Source organism: Syngnathus acus, chromosome 2 (assembly GCF_901709675.1).
Source record: "Syngnathus acus chromosome 2, fSynAcu1.2, whole genome shotgun sequence".
In the NCBI taxonomy this organism is placed as follows: Eukaryota; Metazoa; Chordata; class Actinopteri; order Syngnathiformes; family Syngnathidae; genus Syngnathus; species Syngnathus acus.
Window position 1 is genome coordinate 10,141,279 of NC_051088.1, and position 17,379 is coordinate 10,158,657.

Here is a 17,379-nt window from a genome sequence, read left to right on the forward strand (position 1 = left end):
TGAAGAATTTTGCTATTGGCAATTGGTCCCTATCTTCTGCAAATCGCGCAGGTCCACTGTACCATCTGTCTGTCTATTTCGATATAATTTTTCATAGGTCAAATGTTATGGTCATATAGTAAATTAGGAACTTGGAAATCTGACAAATTGAACTTTCTGGATCAACACCAGCTTGTGCTGAAGCTGTTTCGGCTCAACCCAAAGCCATTGCAACCCAAACTCATTAAAAATTGGTGCAGAGCACACATGAGCTTGTGTGCGCTCGTGTGACAAAAGTCAAACACAATCACTGTGCTGTTGTCCCCAGAACGTTTTGATGACTGCAATTTGTGCATTGCCTTTTGCAGATACTTGGTTATTTTGACTATGCTTTCACGGCAATCTTTACTGTTGAGATCCTGTTTAAGGTAAATGGTGTGTGTGTGTTGTGTGGTGCTGTGCTGGCTAGAGCTTCAGTAACCTCCTGCGTGCTTGTGTCACTCTGATTGCTTCCTCAGATCCTAGGCTATGCAGACTATGTCTTCACTAGTATGTTTACATTTGAGATCCTTATTAAGGTAAACAAGAGAGCGTTGAGATGCCTCTGCAAAATAAGATTAAATGAGTAAATACAACAATTCCAAGCATGCTGCATATGCTGCCCACCTTCCCCTTAGTAACGGCCGTATGTCGTGTTGTCATGGCGACAGTTCGTCAGTATTATTCTGTCTCTATTTTGTATTTTAATGTATTTTAATAATATTTCCATTTCTGTCAAGGACTGTTCCATTCAAGCCTGAGTCTAATTCATTGAACACATCGCATTTTTCTTTATAAAACTGAGAAAAAAGAAGAAAAAAACTTGTTTAAAAACCTAATAAGGGGAACATTTTTAAGAATTCAATTTTAATGCGTGAAGCATATTCCAATTTTATAATTAATTTGAACGATTTGCCCCAAAAACATTTCTACTTTTTGTGTGTGTTTTTTGTAATTAATCTCAAGGTCCTGCTTTTTAACCTAAAATCAAATTGCTCAACTGAACCTGTACACCATTTTCAAGGTTGAATCCTTTGAATCACTCCTTTGCATGTTCCAACTAGATCAAGCAAAGGTTTTTGCTTTCTTTAGAGTTAGACCAGGAGAAGATCACAGGCCATTTCTATAGAAAATAGGATTAAACTGCACCAGAAAAGAATGTATTGCCTTTAGAATGCTGTGTTGGATGTCTTATGTGTATGTAATATACAGTGGAACCACAATGGTTGAATTTTAAACACACGCATAAAGCGGTTCAGATAACGGATGGATGGATGGATGGATGGATGGATGGATGCATGCATGGATGGATGGATGGATGGATGGATGGATGGATGGATGGATGGATGGATGGATGGAAGGATGCATGCATGGATGGATGGATGGATGGATGGATGGATGGATGGATGGATGGATGGATGGATGGATGGATGGATGGATGGGTAAACATCTGGTGTGTTTTGATTTTAAATAAAAAATTCCCACAAAATCTGTTGCTATCATCAAACCTATAATAATTGTACAGGCGGTGTTTTGAATACATATCCAATACTTGTTTTGGCCATTAAGGCTTACATCTAAGTTACAGTAAGAAAGTTAATTCAGTCTTACCTTTGAGGTAATTTTAAAGGCATAATGTCGCATGTCACAAATACCTTCCAGATTGAATTAGTAAAATGATCTCCCTGAAACATAATTGGAATATTTCACATTGGTTGGTAATCTATGCACCCCACCGCATTCCAAATTGTGTGACTTGAAAGCCATTCGACTTTGGTGGTTCCACTGTACTAGATTACATGTTGACTAACCCACATTTTTATAGTTTATTAAGAATTTGCCTTGTGAGAGTAAAGTCTGTCACTGCATCAGTTACTTTCATGTTTATATGATTTGGATTTTCGACCGTGTCACTTTAATGTGTTGTCCATGACCGCTTACAAAACACAATGCATGGACTTTTCAGACAAGATTTATTTACTTTATTATTCTGTTTCAACACTTTCCATATATATTTTTTTTAATATGAAGCAGTGCCACGGAATATTTTTTTGTGATAGTGTTGCTGGTCTTGACTGACATCTGTCTGTTCAGATGACGGCATTTGGAGCGTTCCTTCATAAAGGAGCATTTTGTCGGAACTACTTCAACTTATTGGACCTGTTGGTTGTTGGAGTGTCTCTGGTCTCCTTTGGTATTCAGTATGTATCATTTCGCAATCAATGTTTATTCATGTACCCATATTTGTGCAGCCATCTATTATTTATTTTACTCTGCCACCCTGTGTTGATTGGATGTATGTCAATAACATTGACCCCTTGTCAAGTGAAGCATTTTTATTATTTTGGATAGTTTCACTGATGGTGTAGATTTTTTAAAAGGGCCTGTCTAATGATAGTTTATCTTCCTCCATAGGTCTTCTGCAATCTCAGTGGTGAAGATTCTTCGTGTTTTGAGAGTCCTCCGGCCGCTTAGGGCCATCAACAGAGCCAAAGGACTCAAGGTTAGCATGACATTGTTTCTGGATTGTTTAGATTTGTGCATGTCCAATATATGTACACTTCTTAATCACTCAGATGTTAGTTCCCCTTGAATTTGAACTCTTCCTTCAACAACGAAAATATTTGGACAATTCAAGATTTGCATTGATAGATTCAGTTTTACTTTTTTGTATGTGTAAATGGGAGGTGTCCCAATACTTCTGCCCATACAATACATTCACCCACCTTTTAACGTCTTTTTCCCCCAGCATGTGGTCCAGTGCGTGTTTGTTGCCATCAGGACCATCGGCAACATCATGATCGTCACCACGCTGCTCCAGTTTATGTTTGCTTGCATCGGAGTGCAGCTCTTTAAGGTAAAGTAAAGTAACAAACAAGGAATTCGTCATATGATGTGGAGAGGAGGCAACAGATTGTGGTGAAGTCCAAACATTGGTTTATAGATTAGCCTAATAAGCCAGCTGTCTATCCTCTTCATACACAGGGTAAATTTTATCGCTGCTCAGACGATGCAAAGTCCAGTCCAGATGAGTGCAAGTGAGTTTATGATTTATTTACTCGTTCGTTGTGGCCTCACAAGGATCTCCATGTTTGCGCAACCTTATGGATAATTAAAAAGTGTCTTCGCCAAACCACAGGGGAACGTACATTCTCTACCACAATGGAGACACCACAATGGCCAAGCCACTGCCCATGGTCAAGGAGAGGATCTGGTACAACAGTGACTTCAACTTTGATAATGTCCTCATGGCCATGATGGCTCTCTTCACTGTCTCTACTTTCGAAGGATGGCCCACGTAAGGACAACAGTTTTTTGTTGGCATACCGTTTTGTGGAATTTTAGGGGAATTTGAACATAATCAACTCTCAACCCCATTTTATCATAGGAAATAATAAAAGCAGTGTTAGAAGAGCAAACCTTGATTTTTTTATTTTGGGGTCAGTTACTTTCAATTACTGATTTCCTCTATTTGTGACAGGACCTGGTTTCCAATCTTATGTAAACAAAATTTGCTGTCTGTATGCATGAATAGGAAATTGCATTATCAAACTAAGTTGAATCCAGATCTGTGCTTAGCAGCAATTTAAAGCTAGTAGGTTCAATCTCACAAAAAAAAAAACCCAGCAATAAAATGTGTTTTCCTTTTAGCTATTAAGATTATTGAGTGAAGTCTTGGCGGAGGTCTGCGCTGTTTCATGCTGTTCTGTTCTTTTTTCTTCCCCCCACAGTCTCTTATACAAGGCCATCGACTCTAATCGCGAAAACATGGGTCCCATCTACAACTATCGCATTGAGATATCTATCTTCTTCATTATCTACATCATCATCATTGCCTTCTTCATGATGAACATCTTTGTTGGTTTCGTTATTGTCACCTTCCAGGAGCAGGGTGAGAAGGAATACAAGAACTGTGAGCTGGATAAGAACCAGGTACTGAGTCCAACCTCCGTATTTGTTTCTTTTTTTTTTTTTAATGCACTCTATGGTCTAAAGTGTTTTTCTTTCACAACTTCTTAACTGCGTCAGCGCCAGTGTGTGGAGTATGCTCTCAAAGCCCGTCCCCTGCGTCGCTACATACCCAAAAACCCATACCAGTACAAATTCTGGTATGTGGTCAACTCCACTGGCTTTGAGTATGTCATGTTTGTCCTAATCATCCTCAACACTCTGTGTCTAGCGATACAGGTAAGAGGCCTTTTCAATTTCAGTATCAATCTTGATTCTTGCTTCACCCGCATTGAAACGGTCATTGACGAGGAGTTTTAATCCAATATATGCGCTGCCTCTTTCCAGCACCATGGCCAGTCTCACCTCTTCAACTATGCTATGGATATCCTAAACATGGTCTTTACTGGCGTTTTCACAGTTGAGATGATCTTCAAGCTCATTGCCTTTAAGCCCAGGGTGAGTTTGTGCGGTGAGGGATATTAGAAAATCAAAAGCTGTTATGAAAAATTGTGGCTGGACATTTGGACTACATACTAAATTTGGACTGCATACTAAACTGTTTTTTAATTTAGGGTTTAAATAAGAAAAACAACCACAGAAATAAATGCAGCAAGAAAAGTTGAATTGATTCTATTGAGCATGATCATAACTTGACTTATAACTAAGTGCTCCAAGCGCTAACAACTAATAGCAAAGTTTTGTCCTAATTTATTTTGCTGCTGCCAAGAACTTAAATCTATTGTACCCCCATTGCTAAAAGATGGAGCAACTGTGGAGCAAGACCTTAATAACGTCAATGTTGAATCAATACCACGTCAACGACAAAATCAAAGCACAAAAATCTCAACAATTTCAAACTGAGAGTTAAATGACCATATCTGTAAGTTTAGTGTGCACAGCTATTTCTTTCATTCTTTCCAGCGTAGATGCTCCCCGAAAGCTTTCCCAGTATTGGATAGCTGTGGCCGACAGAACCTTTGATCCGATAATGGTCCTCCTTTAATTTAATTTAAAGCAGCCCTCACGTGCCCTTCCTGTCCTTCTTACTTCCTCACCTCGACCCTGCCCTCCCCTCCTTGTTTCCTCCTCCTTCCTGCTGATTGTGCATGGTTGCCCTATTCAGGGCTATGTTGGGGACGCCTGGAATGTCTTTGACGCCCTGGTGGTGATTGGCAGTGTAGTCGACATCATACTCAGCCAGGTAGAGAGACGCCAGTATGTTCGGCTTTGTCTTATGCTGCTTCCACCACTTGCCACTTCCTTTTAGCACTTCCTCACTTCTCCTTCCACTCTCTTTTCATTTGTTTTTTTTCCCGCCATGTGGTATAGAAAGATGTTTATGGTGACAGGACAAATGAAAAAGTCTAGATGATTATAAATTGATATACAGGTCGATCAATAATAAATAAATTGAGTGATTTCGAATCCGACTTCCACGAATGAAAGCGTATTTTCTGAGTCTTAACATTTTTGTTTTGCATGACTTATGTTCTGTCGTTCACGATACTTTTTCTTTTACTTTTGCTTCCTTTTTTCTTGCTCTCTCTCTCTTTCTCCCCCTCTCTCTCCTATTTTTCTTTTTGTGTATGTGTGTTTGTCTTTGTGACTCGTCGCTTGCAGAATTATTTTGCTGACGCATGGAACACATTTGATGCCTTAATTGTTGTGGGTAGCGTGGTTGACATTGCCATCACTGAGATCAATGTAAGTAATCACACATGCATGCATATCTGTTTGCCACTGTTGTTAACTGCAGAGGGCTCGGGGCTTGATTTAGCTTTCAAGTCCAAGAACCTTTGTTTTATTCATTTATTTTGTTAATGACATAAACATTTATTATTTTTTTCAGTACCTACAAATGACTTAAACCATGCAGTATTTATTTACAGTATTCATCCATTATATTCATGTATTGACAGTAATTCTTTCACACTAGAATGTCTTTAAGTGATTACCAAATATATTTCCCTACATAAAAACAAAAAACAAAGAAGTACAGTACTGGATATTGTGCATAAAGTCTATATATTTTTTTAGCATTACACATAATGTACATGTGACATTGGGGGGTGATCTAATGCATTTGCCAAGCAGTTTCGATGATGTCACAAAACTGCATTTTGTACGTTATGTACACTACATTCATCCGTGATGTACATTATTCATGAGCCATCGTCTCATTTCTGCAATTGCAGTGTTGCAGTGAATATCAGGTAGCTTTTGCATGTATTGCTGACAATGATTTTTTTTTATTGTATAAATTTTAATGCACTGTTAGAATTACTCTTTGAGTACAGCGACGTCTCAATTCGTTTTGGGTGTTGTGGGTTATAAAACTCCAATTAACTTCAGGTTTTTGGTTTTAAGTCGGCAGCTCTCCCTGTCGTCAAGGTGATAGTGGAACAAGGGGTAAGAAGAAGCCCCGCCTCCTTCATTCAAACTCCCCAAACATTTGGTCACTGGAGAAAAAGAAAGGCTGAAATCCTTGTGTACTCTGTCATTTCATATTTTGAGAGGATAATTGATTTGTTCTAATTGTCTTGGTGCATGGCATGAGACATCATCGTTATTCATCTCAACAAGCTGAAGTGTTTGTACACACAGCAAATAGTTGTATTACATTGACGTCCATGCGTGATGAAGGCATCGTACTTGAGGTTGCTTGGATTTATGGTTTGTTTGTTTGTCTTATGGACTGTGGACTCTAAAATGTGAAGCAATTTTATCAATCCATGCATTGATTTTGTGAGACATTCACAGCATGCTGTTGCTCTGCATGCGTCCCAATTGTTGTCCTGGCCACGATCAAGAAGTTAGAAATTGGCCACATATCATGGATATGTGCCTTTTTTCAAAATAATCAAGTTTGAATTGCATGTTTACGTAACTCTTAACTTTCCTGAGCGGGAATACTAATCGATCAAGGGATATCGTCGTTGTGCAGAACACAGAGGACAGTGCTCGCATCTCCATCACCTTCTTCCGCCTCTTTCGAGTGATGCGATTGGTGAAATTGTTGAGCAGAGGGGATGGTATCAGAACTCTGCTGTGGACCTTCATCAAATCCTTTCAGGCGAGTCTAACAAGCATAAACCAAAAAGTACCTTTGATGTTATTATCAGATGACATTTCTTGTGTGGTGAACTGTCTAAATTCTCTGTCTCTGTTCTCTTCTCCCAGGCTCTACCCTATGTTGCGCTTCTGATAGCCATGCTGTTCTTCATCTATGCAGTAATCGGAATGCAGGTAAAGCCTTAGCTACACAGAATTTGCATGAAACAAGCAATGGCATCCTACTAGCGCGTCAATCTCATAATCTGAAGGTCGTGAGTTTGATCCTTGCAGTCTTTTGCATAGTGAACTTGAATATCATGTTAGGTAGCTAGGCTGGAGTCAAGCGATGGCACTAAAAGTTATGTGAAGCCACGTTAGTGCAGGAGGTCATGTGTTAGGCTCATAATCTGAAGGTTGTGAGTTTGGCACCCATAATGTATGTGAAGCCTTCTTACTTCAGGAGGTAGAGTATCAGTCTCATAATCTGGATGTCTAGACTGATCTTCAGATGGGCAGATGTGATTGGCTGGTGCCATGGCAAGGATAGGCTTCAGTTTACCCATTACCCTTATACGAACAAGCGCAATAAGATAAAGCACCCTTACCTTCACCACAATGGCTGATGCTACATGCGTTGGGGCACTGGCCTAGTTGCCCTTAATTCGAAACTTCCCACCAATTAGATTGTTATGTTACAATTGGACTTAACAGCATGTTACTGCCATCAGGTTTTTGGAAAAATAGCCATGGTGGATGGAACACAAATCAACCGCAACAATAATTTCCAGACATTCCCTCAGGCTGTCCTCATGCTCTTCAGGTCTGTTGGTGTCACTTTGATTCATTGCTTACTGAAATTATTAAATTTGAACCGGTTGAACGCCATAACTTGTTGCCAATGTTTATTTATTTATTGTTTATTGATAGATGTGCCACAGGCGAGGCTTGGCAGGAGATCATGTTGGCCTGTCTTCCCGGGAAGTTGTGCGATGCTGAGTCAGACTACAACCCCGGAGAAGAGAGAACCTGTGGCAGCGGCTTTGCCATCATCTATTTTATCACCTTCTACATGCTCTGTGCTTTTCTGGTGATCCTGACACATTCCACAAAACTGCACAGCAATCATAATGCAGGCACCCTGAAATTAAAGACCACATCCATTTCCTGGTTTCAGATTATTAACCTGTTTGTTGCTGTCATCATGGATAACTTTGACTATCTCACCCGCGATTGGTCCATTCTTGGACCGCATCATCTTGATGAATTTAAACGGATCTGGTCCGAATATGACCCAGAAGCAAAGTGAGTACTTGGGAATTTGCTTTCTGTTGTGTATTTCTTTCAGACCTTGCCTCCATTTGGCGCTAAACAAAATTGGATTTGGTGAAATCTAATTCTGCCAGTTCGGTAATATTGATTATTCATCATTCATAAACTCCTTGCAACTCAACACTGTGCATGTGATTTGTTCCACAGCAATTGTTCCTTGTTGTCTTTTTGTGCTATTGACTTCTAATGGCTTGGTTTGTGTTCCCGGCAGGGGGCGGATAAAACACCTTGATGTGGTGACATTGCTGAGGAGGATCCAACCTCCTCTTGGCTTTGGCAAGCTCTGCCCACACAGGGTGGCCTGCAAGGTGTGTACATGATGTGACATTAAACATGAAAAACTATAAATTAGCCTTCATTGATCCTGATATTTGTCACCTCTAACCTCAAAAGATGGTAGTTAAAATGTCGAATTGTCTGATTTTTGATTCATCTTCAGCGTCTGGTTGCGATGAACATGCCTCTGAACAGTGATGGCACAGTTATGTTTAATGCCACCTTGTTCGCACTGGTGCGAACTGCTCTCAAGATTAAAACAGAAGGTGAGTTCAAACATTTAACTTTGTGTAAATTATCATTATAGTCCCAGTTGTATTTTTATTGTTAGTCTTGTCAAAGTGCTAAAAGCAGCCCCCAAATATGAAAGAGAATTTCCTATCCTCAATCTTGTCTCCAAGGAAACCTGGAACAGGCTAACGAGGAGCTGCGGGCTGTGATCAAGAAGATCTGGAAAAGGACAAGCATGAAGCTGTTGGATCAAGTAGTGCCCCCTGCAGGTGGTGAGTGGTCACTACACACCACTCAAAGACCACTCGGTGTCCTACTGCTCCCAAAACGACATAATCTTAAATCAAGACTGTATTATTCTGGACCAATACAGATGTTTATGTTTCTTTCTTTCTTTTACATTTTATTCCAAATGAACACTGTAATTGTCACATTTCTCAATGCAGATTTGCTTCCTGTGTGTTTGCATGTAATTTTGTCCCAATTTGCTGATATGCTTTATTGCTGTGTTTTAGACATTCAAATGCTTGTTGACTGTATTCTAGTTGAACTCTGTGTCTTTTTCTTTCAACTCTGTGCATCCATGTCAAGCTTCTCTTTCCCACAGCTTGCTTTGCTCAGTCCACACACTTGCCCTTCTTCTTTTCTCTTTAGCCTTCCTGAGCTCCCTGGGCAGTGCTGTTTTAGTTTGGTGGCAAAGTTTACTTTGCTTAAAGGTTCACGAGGCTCTGCTCGGTTAAACTATACCTGCTGTACCACGCTTTAAATCTTGCACAAAATCCCCAGTTGGTAAAATGCATGCATGGATGTGCATAAAACTGACACCATTATGCATATAAAATACAAAATCGACAGCTTTGATTTCTGAACAGAGCCTTGTGTTGTTTTCTTCAGCTGTCTTGTATGATGAATGGGAAAACTCTATTGCTTGAAAATGGATCATCGTCAATTTGTGCCCAAAAGGCTTCCATCAATGTTTCCATCTTCAAGCATGGGAGTACAGTTCTGTGTTTCTATTGGGAAATCAGTTAATGGTCCTTCATCTGATTGAATCAGATGGTGCTTGATGCTGCTTCATTTGTGGCTGTCCTCCTGTCGTCTTGTGTCTCAAGTAGAGAGCTTCTAGCGCTTGCTGCTTTTCTATGCTGCCACCTCCATCTGAAAATGTTATGAATGAAGGTTGCTCACCACAAGCTGTGATAGGGACTGTGGGTAGCTCAGTGAGTCGGGCCAACTGGATATTAGATTTAGAACAAGTTGTTGTCAACAAATGAATTTTTGCTAGGAGTCATTTAGAGTAGGTGTTATTTTTGAGCTAAATGAAGAAGTAGATTTTTCACCCAAGCAAAGCTGCTCATCTTTTTTTGTGTGCTTTTGTTACTAGATATTTTTATGAGTACATTAGATCATTTGGGCATGTTTACCTGATTATGAGAGAGTATTTGCAAAGGCCTTATGGACTTCTTTGTTCTCCATTTGAATGGCTACACGCATGCGGCGCACACACACACACACACACACACACACACACACACACACACACACACACACACACACACACACACACACACACACACACACACACACACACACACACACGCACGCGCGCGCTCCTTTGGTGTTGATTAGGGAGACCTCGGTGTGTGTGTCTGGTCTTCTCACTCAGATGACGAGGTAACAGTGGGGAAGTTCTATGCCACCTTCCTGATACAGGATTACTTCAGGAAGTTCAAGAGGCGCAAAGAGAAAGGCCTAGTGGGTAGGCGCTCATTCGACAGGATTAACTGCACCATGGCTCTGCAGGTGAGTGATGTCTAACTCAAAGACAACAATACAATTTAAAGAAAACTCAAAAACCAAGGTTAACCCTCTCAACTGGCAGTACGTCCTGCGGTGTTTTATTCATTTTCATAATTCTATATGACAACTTTTCAGGCTGGCCTACGCACACTGCATGACATTGGACCAGAGATCCGTCGAGCCATATCATGTGACTTGCAGGACGAGGGGCTCGTGGATTTGACAGAGGAGGAAGACGAGGGAATTTACAGGGTACCCCACATTTTATATACTGAATATTTGAGTAGAAGGTTTTATTTTTGAATGGTGAATAAATACTAATACGGTAACAGTCACAAATTCTTCCATACTGTAGCGTACTTGTTAACTTTTCGTTGCCGGCGTCTCTTTGCAGCGCAATGGCAGCCTTTTCGGTAACCATGTCGACCACGTCGGTACGACTCCCCAAGGCTCCGCCCACCCAACTACTGTCACTCAACGTCCTCTACAGATTCTTCCCTTTTCTTGTGATGCCTCAGTAGAACCCACACAAACGAGCATGAGGGACAATGATAGGAGCGAAGAGACAGAAATGAACTCATCATCTGTCCAATATAATCATCATCATCAAGCCTCTCATCAGTCTGACTATTCCTGCTTTAATTCCAATCACGAACAAGCACCTGTACCATCCAACGCTAACCTCAACAATGCCAACGTGCCCATGCTTCTGTCTGTGACCCGTGGGCAGCAGCAGAAACATTTGTTAACGACAGACCCGCCGTCCTCCACCAAAACGGGCTCACCCGTGTCCACCCGCAGCAAGCCTTGGAAGTCGCTTTCAATGAGGTTGGTTTATTTTGGCCATGTCCATAAACATGTTGGTTCATATATGTTTGACTCAAGAAAGTGAGTGGGATCGTATGTCTGCATTTATTAGGATTTCTGATGTAATATATATATCACATTCTTCTTATAATACATCTCGTCTGGGGTGTTGCTTCTTTAGGAATAACCGCAGTAAAAACAGAAAAATCAAAATGATGCAAGATACAATGAGCTTGCTCAGAAAGAGACATGTTTGTGAATACATTCTTAGCAAAATGTGACGAATTAAAGATCTAATAATAAATTACTATTGTGACATTTAATCTCAGAATGATACAACAGTGTTTTGTCGAATTGTGATGATTCTTTTTTTTTTAACTTCGGCTCTCGTGTTCTATTTAACCCTTTATGCTGGGCCCACCTCATGCACTCCTCAATTTGGAACAGGAGGCACTGCTATGAGGCCTACATTAGGTAAAGTATTATCCATGAAATGAAAGTATTTTAGACCAAACTTTAGACCTGCTGAAAGCGGGTCTATGTTGTGGTTCATGTGGTATAAATTTTGGTGGATTTGATTGAGGTTCAGGTAGACGTATTCTAAGCTATAAGTTATTGTATTTCATTTAGGAATATCAGAACAGCGTGCATCAAAGCCTCAGAATCATTTTAGAAACCCATTCACCGAACGCATTATTATCATTAACACATTTATGTTTTTAAAAGCACTCCCCAGCTATGGGTGGGGGGTGAGCAGGGTGGGAAGTGTCTCACACAGAAAAAGGTTCAGGGGTGAAGGGGTTGTCCAAATACCCACTTCACAAGCTCTTTATGCAGTTGCTTATACATCAATGTACTTAGGTTATTTTCTTTTGTACGTAAATACGAGAAGAAAGAGAACACCACCTATGCGCCTAGTTAGACCATGATTTGTGCTGGGCATGAAAAAAGGGCCCTCTAAGTAAACAAACAACATTCTAGTCATGCTTGTGAAAAGACAGCTGTAAATGTAAACTTTGGTCATTGGACCGATTGTCATGTTTTGACTCTCACAATTCACCTGCCAGGTCAGAGGTCCGTCGAGGTCGCCGCCCCGCCCTTCAAAGATCCAAGCCAAAGGACGAGGAGCAAGGCTCGGGAGACTACTACCAGAGTGCAGACGAGTCCCATGAAGATGACATTGTGCTCACTAGGGACAGGTAGAGTCAGTCACACTCTCCATCCATCATCCATTCATCACAGGAAACCATCAGCGTTCCTCCAGCCTATCCCAGCTCAATTTACTTCTGTTATTTTTGTGTTCGTGGGCAGGCTGTCAAATAAAGAGTCTTGCAACAAAGAGGGCGAGTTGGACGCAGAGGTCTCCAGCATGGAGCATCAGTCAGATTGTTTCTATGACGATGACCAGCAGCCCATCTGCCAAGACAGCCAGCAGTCACCTCGGAGGTGGCTTTTATCATCACCGCAAGGTGACACACACACACCCTGAGCTTGCTGAGCTTTCTTTCCCAGTTAAACCTTCAAACGGTCACATGCTAGTTGCTTCATTAGATTCACCTGTATGGCTCCAAATACTCTCCACCTACAGGACTAGAATTTTTCATACGTTTGTACTGAAACGTAGATGTACCTAATAAAGTGCCAGATGTAGGATGTTTCTGCAATTGAGCCAACAAGAGACAGTCTAAATAATATTCAATTTATATCTATTCAATCTATCTGTTGTGTGTTCGCACAGCCCTCAACAAACCAACCTTCAGTTTTGAGTGTCTTCGCAGAAGAAGTAGTCAGGAGGAAGCTCCGCCCTCTCCTTCATGCACAGCTCTTCCACTGCACCTGCTACAGCAACAGGTACCACAAGCGCATTTTCTTTTCTTATCGCTTGCCTTTTTGACCTTTTTTTGTCCTTTTACCATCAGGTCATGGCAGTGGCTGGCCTGGATGCCAGTAAACTCCAGCGCCTCTCTCCCACGCGATCAATCCTCTCCTGGGCCACACCCCCTGCCTCCCCTCTAGCCTATGATTCTTCGCCCTGCTATACGCCGCTCATCCAGGTGTGCACAAACACTTGCTTCCATGTAAAGGTTGTTTGCAAGGAACATTGCAACACAGGTCAGCTAAAATATTATCTGCAATTAATTTCACGGACCGGAATAGAGCAGGGGGACCAAATGCAGCTTGGTCCAGGGTTTATTGAAGGGAATAGGTAGTTGGAACTTGGAAGGGAGGATAAAGGGAACAAGCCAACAGAACCAGCAAACTAATGTACTTAATGGCCTAACAAATATCAACGGGACTAACTGACTGGGCTGGCAAACAAAAACCAAACTAATCAAGAGACGTGAGACAAAAGAAACTAGCGACAACAGAACATGAAACAAGTAATAATCCGACAAGGGTGTGACACCCAGACAGGATTTATATACGCGACAGGTAACGAGAGGCGGGTGACTGTGATTAGTAGATAGATTGAGAGTAGACACAGGAAGGGAGGGGCGAGCACACAGACACTGACAGAAACTATGCCAATATGCACATAATAAAACAACCAGGGACGAAATGTGACAATTAAGATCACTAGCTAAACTCAGACATTTTGAATCAGATCTATCATTTATACTGAGGACATTCAAATAGAAATACGTATATTTCAGACCTTTATTGCAATTCCTGAAATAGTGGACCAGCGGTTAGTAAACTGCATCTCACTTTTTAGGATTAGACTGCTAATCCTGTGCAAAATTTGCACATTCTCCCCATGCTTTTTTTGGGTTGTGTCTGCTGACTCTGCATTGCACCAACTCTCCCAAAACATGCACGTTAGGTTTATTGAAGCCTCAAAATTACTCGTTTGTGTCAGTGTGTGTATGTCAAAGATTTTTTTGTCTATCGGATGAAATGTCCAGGGTGTAACCCACATCTCGCCTCAAATCAACTCTGTTCACGCAAATGAGGACTTCAATGGATGAAAATACTAAAATCATACACTTATGCGTGTGTCCTTAGGTGGACTGGAGGAGCTCAGGCAGTGTGGGAAACATCCCAGCCTCAGTAAAGAGGAGTTCGTGGTACACAGATGAACACGGCAACGTTTCCAGCCGTGGCTGCTCTCCCTCACAACTCCAGCTTCCTGCTAAGGGTTGTTCACATTTCCTGCAGAATAGAGGCAGCGCCAACAGTCTAGTGGAGGCTGTAAGTGTCTCTATCCGTCACTCGGCGATATTTAATTGGTTGCTTAGTGCATTCACGTGAAAGTGATCTTATTGTGAAATGACATAAAATCATAAATTAAAACCATTAGTTTTTTGTCATGAACGTATACTAAAACTATCTTGAAGTCGTTATAACTTGAATGTCTTTACTCTTTGCCACAGGCGTTGATCTCAGAAGGTCTGGGAAAATACGCCAGGGACCCCAAGTTTGTGTCGGCTACCAAACACGAGATAGCCGACGCCTGCCAGATGACCATCGATGAGATGGAGAGCGCCGCCAGTAATCTGCTGAATGGCAGCCTGGCTGACCCAAGCAGGGACGGGGCCGCGAGCTCAGATCCCGCCGCGCACACTATGACTACAGCGGACTACAGTGACGAGGAGACGTACGTGGCGGTCAAACGGGAGGAGGACCTCGCAGATGAGATGATTTGCCTCACGTCGCTATAGCAGAGGCCCACATCCGGTTTACTTTTATTTATTGATTTATTCCAGTTGACACGTTGCTGCTTTTCCACAGAGACAGAATCGTTATGCTCCTACAATAGATGACATACGAATGAAGTGCCTGGTTTTCTCTTTTTACGTGAACAGAAGACCTCTGAAGAAAACAAATATTGAAAGTAGAACACTAATTTGATGTTGTGTTTGATTTATTTATGTTTGTTTGAATGGTGACAATTGTTCAAGACCAGAGAAATCTTCTTGCTCCGCAAAGCCATTCCGAATCCTATGAATTCACTTTGGGAACAACATGGGTGTTGATCATTGTGGTGATGAAATCGCGCATGCTTGTTGGATTTAACATCAGAGACTTATGTTGTTTAGCTGTGCCTCAGCTTCAAATTGGATTCAAATGGTTTCTTGCACAAAAGCTACTTGCTCTCATCTGTAATACAGTGGAATCTCTAAGATGAATTTTTTTTCTGCATCAAAAATAATGGTCAGTGTAAAAATATTGCAGATGTATCATTTTCATCCTCGAAAGTTTTGTAAGCAAAGATACATTTTTCATGAGATTTTTTTTAAAGGTTCCACTGTATTTCCTATGCTTTTTATTTCAGGGTTCAGGAGTCAAAGCAAAATTATTAGAGGTAATTATTACATTTTGAATGAGTCCATGTTATTGACTAGGCTTGAAAAAAAAATCACATATCACATATACATTACAGTGCAGTCCTGGAATTCAATAAAATAAAAATAGTGTGCTTTGCTGTTTTTGTGAGAGAGTCATTCAATGATTAACAATAATTATTTCTAAATATAGATTTGCAGTAAAATATCGATGATCATAATACAATTGTTGACTCACATCTGTGGGACAATAAGATACATGAATATCTGCTGCAAATGTTTTGATTGAATTAATTGAATATTGGTCTAGTATGTCTAAACGGCATGAAATTTAAAATGTGTTTAATGTTTTTAGGATTACAAAATTGACTTGTGATTTTTTCCATCAAGCAACATCTAAACATCACGTCATTTTGGCCCAATTTTGTTATTTATTTTAAGACGCAGATAAAAACAGAGCGGCAGACCGATTGCACAGATTGTACCGGAAATTAGAAATTCCCACTCGCCTTTCAAAGCGATATTGGACTTTTAATACATCATAAAATGAGATGCAACAACAGCAGCTAGTAAGGAAACATAACAAACAAAACAAATGACCAGTTGTCATTAGTATATATATTATTTTATTTGCGGGGGCATTTGAGTGTATGCAATTTTTTTATGTATGTTTTGTAATGTTCCACTGCTTTCTAGATGTTCAATATTGTAAACTTTCTGCTTTCTACCTGTTGTACAAATAAAAACATCAGTTTGGTATCATCGTTTTAGCACACATTTGTATTCGATTTTCAACAGATGGCTAACAAAATCACCGTTTTGTACACTGCACTTGCATTTTCATAAAATAAAAGTCAGGATTGGCTTGTTGTGTTCTAATGTAGTGTTAGAATCATCTGTACCAGTAAATAAAACAAAGACATGGAGTGGGGGAAGTTACAAGGCCTTTAATTGGAGTGAACAAATTTAAGACAATTTCAACATTTAAAATTTCATTTCATGTAAACAATTATTGTTGCAGATTTTCAGCTGGGCAAAGGTTCTTCATAGTGTCGTGCACATTAGCTTTTACAAACACTTCTGACTCATTACATGTTATACATTCAATGCACTTAACAATAGCAAATAATTGTTTCATCCTCCAATGCTCCCGCTAAAGTTATTACTTGTAAAAATTCAAAACACAACACTTAAAAGTTTGTAAGACTTTCAGAGTGGCTATTCCGCATTTGGGGCAGAGAAGAACAGTGCACTACCTGTTTTTGTTTTTTTAGTTTCCTTATACAGAGCAGTAGCTCAATTTGTGCAAAATTAATGTGTAAATAAAATTATCATTTTGTTTTGTCATTAGACTTGGCTCTTTAATTGGCTTTTACATGCAACACCGATCCTACCAAAAACGATGTGGCCACGCATACCAAAAAGAAAATAATCTGATCATCGACACTGGATTGTATCATGTGGCATGTGACATTTCATGATGTGAAGTCTATAGACGTAGTTGGCTCATCCAAAAATTACTTTCCGTAGCAGTTCACTCAGTTCAGGTCCCACTCATTGACTCATGTGCCCTGTGATTGAGTGGCGACCAATCCTGGGTTTATTCTGCCTCAAATCAGATGTGAAA

General features: G+C 40.5%; 1 protein-coding gene across 26 annotated transcripts in view; it reads left to right on the forward strand.

The window, feature by feature from the left end:
- Positions 1 to 15,889, forward strand: part of cacna1db (calcium channel, voltage-dependent, L type, alpha 1D subunit, b) — a 36,564-nt gene extending 20,675 nt beyond the window's left edge. For 4 of the 26 annotated variants that reach the window (XM_037245841.1, XM_037245843.1, XM_037245848.1 and 1 more), the window contains 31 exons: positions 348 to 407; positions 498 to 557; positions 2,113 to 2,219; positions 2,434 to 2,521; positions 2,768 to 2,875; positions 3,004 to 3,056; positions 3,158 to 3,316; positions 3,750 to 3,951; positions 4,048 to 4,206; positions 4,315 to 4,425; positions 5,093 to 5,170; positions 5,590 to 5,673; positions 6,337 to 6,378; positions 6,914 to 7,042; positions 7,150 to 7,215; positions 7,752 to 7,843; positions 7,951 to 8,110; positions 8,198 to 8,325; positions 8,564 to 8,660; positions 8,792 to 8,894; positions 9,030 to 9,131; positions 10,526 to 10,662; positions 10,795 to 10,911; positions 11,054 to 11,487; positions 11,914 to 11,940; positions 12,534 to 12,665; positions 12,778 to 12,935; positions 13,205 to 13,317; positions 13,386 to 13,520; positions 14,473 to 14,658; positions 14,841 to 15,889. In XM_037245841.1, the coding sequence (XP_037101736.1) occupies positions 348 to 407; positions 498 to 557; positions 2,113 to 2,219; positions 2,434 to 2,521; positions 2,768 to 2,875; positions 3,004 to 3,056; positions 3,158 to 3,316; positions 3,750 to 3,951; positions 4,048 to 4,206; positions 4,315 to 4,425; positions 5,093 to 5,170; positions 5,590 to 5,673; positions 6,337 to 6,378; positions 6,914 to 7,042; positions 7,150 to 7,215; positions 7,752 to 7,843; positions 7,951 to 8,110; positions 8,198 to 8,325; positions 8,564 to 8,660; positions 8,792 to 8,894; positions 9,030 to 9,131; positions 10,526 to 10,662; positions 10,795 to 10,911; positions 11,054 to 11,487; positions 11,914 to 11,940; positions 12,534 to 12,665; positions 12,778 to 12,935; positions 13,205 to 13,317; positions 13,386 to 13,520; positions 14,473 to 14,658; positions 14,841 to 15,128 (3,915 nt within the window). In that variant the 3' untranslated portion in view covers positions 15,129 to 15,889. The remainder of the gene's footprint in view (positions 1 to 347; positions 408 to 497; positions 558 to 2,112; positions 2,220 to 2,433; positions 2,522 to 2,767; positions 2,876 to 3,003; positions 3,057 to 3,157; positions 3,317 to 3,749; positions 3,952 to 4,047; positions 4,207 to 4,314; positions 4,426 to 5,092; positions 5,171 to 5,589; positions 5,674 to 6,336; positions 6,379 to 6,913; positions 7,043 to 7,149; positions 7,216 to 7,751; positions 7,844 to 7,950; positions 8,111 to 8,197; positions 8,326 to 8,563; positions 8,661 to 8,791; positions 8,895 to 9,029; positions 9,132 to 10,525; positions 10,663 to 10,794; positions 10,912 to 11,053; positions 11,488 to 11,913; positions 11,941 to 12,533; positions 12,666 to 12,777; positions 12,936 to 13,204; positions 13,318 to 13,385; positions 13,521 to 14,472; positions 14,659 to 14,840) is intronic. The other 22 variants (XM_037245847.1, XM_037245868.1, XM_037245864.1 and 19 more) reach the window with 15 other exon arrangements.
- Positions 15,890 to 17,379: the final 1,490 nt, after the last annotated feature.